The 7,418-nt window shown below is 38.4% G+C and overlaps 1 protein-coding gene across 1 annotated transcript; it reads left to right on the top strand.

Moving 5' to 3' along the window:
• The first annotated feature begins 712 nt into the window (after positions 1-712).
• Positions 713-2,114, top strand: LOC126190865 (tRNA wybutosine-synthesizing protein 5-like). Its single transcript, XM_049931460.1, has 2 exons — positions 713-1,571; positions 1,676-2,114. Exons 1-2 carry the CDS (start codon positions 753-755, stop codon positions 1,802-1,804), a joined length of 948 nt encoding a protein of 315 aa, XP_049787417.1. The 5' UTR covers positions 713-752; the 3' UTR covers positions 1,805-2,114.
• The last annotated feature ends 5,304 nt before the right edge of the window (positions 2,115-7,418 follow it).

The raw sequence follows: 7,418 nt of genomic DNA, 5'->3' as shown, positions 1-7,418 counted from the left end.
TCGTGTAATCGTTACAAGCGTACAAAACGTACCCTTATTTATTGTCCTTGGAGAGTACTAACTCTTCCAGGGCCAGTGATCTTGCTTTTCTTCTGTCAGAGATGCTACGCCACCACAAACCGCTATAATTCCTTCCCAGGTTTCCATAGAATTTTACTAATTGCGCTTGCTGATATTATCTATACAGAATTATTGTAAACTTCGAGCATTCGAATTACCTGCCTGTCACCAGAAATTTTAGAGTTACTCCTAATCACTTATCGACTGCGATTGACTCTCTCATTAATGTATTTTGCTTCTGTATTTTACCTTTCATCAAAAGTAGCAACTTGTATAATACAGGACTGATCGGCAAATAATTTATGAGACATTTCGGGTACGTGGTTCTGATTTCACGTGGTAAATAAACATGTTACCAGTCGCTCATTTTTCAACTGCTCTTGGGTACATTTCTTATTTTTCGTTCCTTTTTTGTTGCTTGCAAGCAGTAGCTAATGTAACCGGAGCACACACAATCTTTTGTGTGTTCAACGTCTTAACCTTGTAGAGCTGCCTTGTCAACTGACAGCTTCTGTCAACATTCATGATAGTGCTTCAATTGCTGTCAATTAATACTGAACTTCTGCAGGCCCCTGACGCTCAGTGTAGTATATATTGTGATCGAAACTCACTGGATTATTTCTTCCGTTTGATGAACTTTGCACGAGTTGTGTTACTCATGTGTGTATGTTGTGATGTGCAGATGGTGAAACATGGTTAAATGCAAAGAAGTTCCTATATATACAGACGTTACTCCTGAATTATTTATTAATTCCATATGGAACAGACGTGAACCGGCATTATTACGTGGAATTGACATCGGTGAATGTACCGCTAAATGGACTACTGAATATTTATCGGAAAAAATTGGTCCGCTCGATGTAAAAGTTCATGTCAGCCAACATGAAAAGTTGGATTTCATAAATAAAAACTTCGTATACAAAACATTACCTTTCAATGAGCTTTTAGAAAGAGTGTCAGGTAAAAGTAAGGCTTTCTTTCTAAGTCCGAACGAGTATTATTATTTGAGATCTCTTGGACTTGATCCTAGAGGCCGTGAAATTGCCGACATTCGAAAGCAGTTTCCATTTATTGCTGCTGATCTAAAAATTCCGCATTTCTTTAAAGATGAGGCATTCTTTTCCAGTGTACTTCGGATTGGTTCAAAAAATGTTCAGTTGTGGACACATTATGATGTCATGGATAATATCCTTATACAAGTTCGTGGCCAGAAAAGAATTGCCTTGTTTAAACCATCAGAAGCTTTAGGCATGTACTTGGTGGGTGATAAATCGCGAGTATTGGATATTGACAATCCTGACGCCTCAGAGTTCCCTAAGTTTTCCAGTGTTCTTAGACACGAATGTATTATGGAATCAGGAGATATTATTTTTATTCCAGCACTTTGGTTTCACAATACATTAGCATTAGACAATGGGATTGCAGTAAATGTGTTCTGGAAACATTTGCCAGAAGAACTGTATGATAAGAAAGATGTATATGGAAATAAAGACCCCATTCCTGCAGCAAGGGTAAGAGTGTTTGAAACATGTATTTAACAGCATCAGTCTGTTATCATTAAGATAAAGTAGGGATGCAGATATAGAAATTTCTATTACTTGTGACTATTTTGCAGGCTATACAGATGACTGAGAATGCCACAAAATTATTGGAAACATTGCCTGGTGAATATAGGGATTTCTACTGCAGGAGAATGATAGCCATTCTTGAGAACAAACTATGCGGACAGGAAGACATAATATAGACTTGATGTCACTCCAGTGACACCATGAGTGTGACGATTAGTCAGTCTTGAGGACAAATTTATAAACATAGTAAATTGAGAAAATAAAACTGATGAAGTCCTACCATAAATTATTGCATTGTGTTCTTACAGTTAACTGTCAAATCAGACACTTAAATTTTTAAGACAATTGAATTAAGATATATCATTTGTTCAGTTTTATCACTATTTAAGGGTTAAGGCTTTTGTACTGTAATCACTGCGGTTCAAGATCATGCATACAAAGTATGCAGGTACTGTGCTGATTATCGCTGCAAATACATTAACTGTCTTCACTAACCAGCAGTCATTTACTGATTTACAGAAAAATTAAATATTGCTCCATACCATAAGGAACATGTCAACATGCCACAGTAATTTTATATAGTTTTGAAGACATGGTTCTCAGCATCCAGGATATATCATTGTGGGTGTGGTTAATGGCAGGAAAGCTGCAGACGTTGTATATTTATTTATTCAACACTACCATACAAGGCGTAGTTCATGAGATACAGGAAGAGTCACCTAGTGGGCTTCTGCCTCCCCACTCATATTTTTTGTACTTGTGCAACATATGCATATAACGTGCACCGAAATAATTTCAGCCATTTGCCTATTATATGATTCAGCTTTCTTCTGAATTTACCATGTAGTTCGTTCTTTATCAAGAAAAAAAGTGTGAAATATGGACACTGGGCTGTACTGCCCATCAGTCTATAAAAATATCCCTTATTATTCATATTGTGTTTGATCACTCATAACATATCATCTTCCTACCTAATATTGAAAGTGGGCTATGCTATTGATAAGTCTGTCGTTAGCCATGATTTTGAGGTGGGACACGTCTTTTGAACCAAGAACAATACAACAGTCAACATAAATGTGTCGTATAATACTCTTGACCAAATAGTGGGATTAACTGAACTGTTCAATATTGCTCCGCCAACTGACAGTACACCCCATTTCACCAACTCGTATCCAGTCACTCAACTTCCCCAGTCCACAACTGGTTACCTTTCAACTGTCCTTGACCTCAGGCTTTACTATCTAGATAAGTATGGCACCACGTGTTAAGTTTTCTTAGTCATCTTATTCACATTCATTAGCTTCACCAACTCACAATCATACTTCCACCTTCAAACCTAGCTTTGGGCAATATGGAAGTATGATTACAACAAATCTGCTTTGACCCATGATGTCATTAAGATGGCGGACATCTCCCCCATGCCCCCCCCCCCCCTCCCCCCGCTATTTCTAGCACAATAGGAATCAAATATTTCATTTTACCTACATAGTTCAAATGGAAACAGTGATACTAAACAACTTTCCATGCCCCCTCATTCTCTCTCTCTCTCTCTCTCTCTCTCTCTCTCTCTCTCTCTCTCTCTCTCTCTCTCTCTCTCTCTCTCACACACACACACACACACACACACAAGAAACGTAGACATCCTACACCAGAGTGTGCCACCGCTTAATCAAACACACACTCTGCAAAAACAGTGTATTTTAAACACATCATGCCTCAGTTATGTCACAGCACAGTTATGACATGGGTCAAAGCAGGTGGGTGGAATCTGACACTTTGCCATAACAAGACTTAGGCTACCTTACAGATCATTCTGTCACCACAACATACATGTTCAAAAAGCTAATATAAACATAGACAAAAAAGAAAAGGTCAATGTTCTGTTCTTACTCTCTGTCGCAGGTCTAATCATCATCATGTTATGGGATGAAGCTGACAGCCAGTATTGATAAGTTCAGTTCATCCAAGTGGTGCACATGTTTGGACATCATTGAAAGTAAAATCTTTTCATATGTCAGTTCAGTAAGCTTATGTGGCATTGCCTATGAACTAGTTATCTTCATGTGGAAGGTTTATGATGGGACTGTGGAGGGTAAGTAGTAGGTGAGAATAAATTTCATACATCATTTCTGTCAGCCCAATGTAGTGTTCCAAGCAGCTACATTTTTTTCGCCACATCCACATTAGAATTGATTAGGGGAGAGTAAAAGATGAAAGGAACACCCAGTTCATTATCCCCTTAAATATGGTGAAATAAGGAACAGTTCATGACATTTTTTTCTTGCAGGGCTTAACATTAAAGCTAAAGTGTAGATGAGGCCAGTAGCAGTCAATGCACTGCTCATAGGTTGGGTAACATGATAGTTTCGCATGCCCAGTGGGATGATACTTTCACATAACCAGAGGTGAGAAGAGAGGGAATGAATTTCTAGCATTGAAATTGAAACCATTGTCTTGTTTGCTGTTTATTGGTGTGTATTCGTGAGTTTCAAGATAAATCTTATGTGACTATTGCAGCGAATTCTATGAAGTGAAATGATTTAAGTGGTTTAGTTCTGCCAGGTGATGTCCTTTGTGTTTGTCTCGTGGATTAATTGCAGACATGAAAATCTATCAAATATGACAGTGAAATGGCTCTTGAAGAGTCAAAGGTTTGTGTGGATGGAATCATCTGGAAGTGCGGCAGTAGCTACCACTATTAAAAGCATTCCACTAGAAAGAATTCTTGGTTTTCTGGAAGCAAAATGAAACTTAGTACCATTTTGAAATTTATGAATGTAAATTAAAATTACTGTACTGGGAACTGGATTTGGCCAAGCAAACTGCGGTGGACTGACGACAGTTTTGTAGAGAAGCTGTATCTTGACTGAAACAGAACACGAAACATGGTGCTGCCAGTCAGATTGTTGAGATCGAGATTATTTTGCTGGGGACAACAGTAATAGCAGACTGTTTCTCCACGTACAAATGTCTAAAAAACAAAGATTTACAACAGCTTACCACCAATCACAAATGGACTTAAAAGGATCCAAAGACAGGTGCCCATACAAATACTATAGAGGTCACAAGGTCTGTCATTAAATGGTTATTGTATGGTGTAGAACAGTGAAAGATATTTTTTGATAGTTACCACTTCAAATATGTTTGGAGGAAACAAACTCAACAAGAGTCACATTTCACTGCTAATTGTTATTCCTAATGCAAGCAGCAGATTGATTAATATTATTGGTTTCTGCAAATATTTTACTATTTTTCATGATTTCTTGAGTTACACGAGGTGGTTGTTCCTCACAGCAAGTGCCGACAATATTCCTGCACAAAATATTGCCACTGGTTCTGTTCTCCACTTTTATCCCCATTACCATGGTTAGACTGGGGATGTTCTTCAGATTAGTTCAGACAGGAGAAGCTAGATTATGACTACAATTACATAAAGAACTAAAAGTTGGGAAGTAGTAAAACAGGTTGTCGTGCAAAGTTATGCAAGTTGCAGATGTTGATATTGTCATCGAAAATCAGCCTGCAGTAAGTGTGCGACAGAGAATGATGTCCTGTCAGTTTACTGTGCGGAATTTGAAAAAGAATTAATTTACTTGTAGACACAGATTCAGCTGTGTCATATTCCTATAAGTGATAGAATTAATGTAATCCCAAACAAAGTGGCAAGTTTGTGGTTAAAAGGAATTGTTAGTGAGACTGTGAGTTGGCGAGAGGTGTAGTTCTATGTCTGTGTCTTTGGATAAGATATTCCATATGATGGGTTCATGAGGAGGATCTTTTGTAATGCAGCATAAAGAAATATTTGAGGATGGTATGAATAAAAGAACGAGATGTCGTTCTGTGGAAAGAGATCCAGAAGGCTGTAAGATTCAAGAGGAAATTGGAACACAGGAAAAAGATGTGAAAAGTAAACAGTAGTTTTTGAGAGAAAAGTGAAAAAGAAGTGATAATTCTGAGGGCACCAGTAGCAAATTGTGGAAAGTGTTGAGGAAGCAACTGAGAACTGATTATTTAAATGCAGAGGGAAAAGTTGGATGTCTGTATAGAGTATGTGGATGTACTTCACTCAGCAGACGACAAACCAAGCAAGGTGGCGCAGTGGTTAGCACAATGGATTCGCATTCGAGAGGATGATGGTTCAAACCCGCATCCGGCCATCTTGATTTAGGTTTTCCGTTTCACTAAATTGCTTCAGGCAAATGCAGTGATGGTTCCTTTGAAAGGTGGCCAACTTCCTTCCCTAATCTGATGAGACCAATGACCTCGCTGGTTGTCCCTACCCCAAATCAACTAACCAACCAGATGACAAACAATCATGCATGTTGACAGTAAAGCACAGGATACCAATAGCTCTCAAGCATGTAGGGCAGTTAGTAAAAGCTAGATCCTATCAAATTCCAAAAGCAAAAGCCCAAAAATCAGTCTAGAAGGAACAGTTAGAGCACATGCTAAATTATGCTATTACTACTACTTTTTTCCTTACATCATATTGTGGGGGGTATCAGAGAGAAAAAGTTTCACAAATGTTTTAAATTGTGTGTAAAGTTTGTTGGAAGTCACTAAATGCTCACATTCTCTAATACTGGATGAATATAGTCTGGGTAATTTGCACACTGAGAGATATGTTGCCTCAGTACTTACACAGTTTTTAACTGTAATAGTTGACTTACTGTGTTAAGCATTTAAAGTAGTGTTGTAGATATTAATGGATATATTATAACAGCATTTTAAATTCTGTCGGTAACTGTATGGAGTATTGAAACTCCACCTTTAGACAGACAACCTGAAATTGGGACTATGTGCTGGGTTAGCTTTTTAGTAATATAGATATGATGTGTGCTACGACCACTCACTGCAGAAGCATAATGATAATTCCAAACAGTATATGGGGGATTGTGACAGAATAACTTAAATCTTCAACTGGCGGTTGTGAGATCCTGAGGAAGTAATCTCATCAGTCTAAAATGGTCAAGAAACTCAAAGCATCACTCGTTGAACTCTTAAAGAAATGGGTGCTGTGTGAATGAGGCAAACGGCAGAGCAATGTTTTTGAGGAGTACTTCAATATTGTAATTTCACAAAGTCATTAATAATGACAAGAGATGAATACAGTGAGGGCATGTAAGAGAAATGGTGAAGAATTACCCATTGCATGCACCATCAGGCATGGCCAAGATTTGGACTCTTGGTGCACACTTGCACTCTGGGAGTGCATCTGAGTCTGCCCAGCACTCTGGCTTCCTCCACCACTACACAATTCTGAGGAGGGGCATGAGTGAAACAACTGTATACCAAGTTCCTGGGTTGGACAAACAGGTCCTTGAGTTAGGTGCTACACTGTAGGTCTGTCAACTCAAGTTGGAAGTAATGAGGTACATCAGCAGCAAAAAAGAGACTGACCTGACAAATTAATCAAAATCAGTCTCCAGGCATGCAAAATCTTGGAATCTTTCTGAGCACTCATGACAAAGTATTTTATTTACTGTAATGTAGGCAGTCATACCTTGCCAACAACTGACTATTTTGAGTTCTGGGTAATGTTCCACGTTACAAACTTGAAGCTGATTTTTCCATAGGTTTAATCGATTTTTGAAAGCATCAGACTTTGCCATAGTAACTGTTACCTCATGATTCTGCCCTAGCATTGACAGACTTGGTGAATTCAAATAACTGATGTCAGCCCTAAAAGTGGAGTCCACCATCCAACGTGGCTCATGGAGACACTTGTCCCCTTGAAACAGGATTGACCTTATCTTGATTATTTAATGAATATGGTTGTACTTGATTATT

The sequence above is a fragment of the Schistocerca cancellata genome, chromosome 6 (genome assembly GCF_023864275.1).
Source record: "Schistocerca cancellata isolate TAMUIC-IGC-003103 chromosome 6, iqSchCanc2.1, whole genome shotgun sequence".
In the NCBI taxonomy this organism is placed as follows: Eukaryota; Metazoa; Arthropoda; class Insecta; order Orthoptera; family Acrididae; genus Schistocerca; species Schistocerca cancellata.
The sequence above is the reverse complement of the archived record's forward strand: the minus strand, read 5'-3'. Positions and strand labels throughout refer to the sequence as shown.

Coding starts and splice junctions, on each gene's coding strand:
- LOC126190865 (XM_049931460.1), top strand. CDS start 753: ATGGTTAAATGCAAAGAAGTTCCTATATATACAGACGTTACTCCTGAA. Junction 1,572..1,675: donor ACCCCATTCCTGCAGCAAGG/GTAAGAGTGTTT, acceptor ACTATTTTGCAG/GCTATACAGATGACTGAGAA.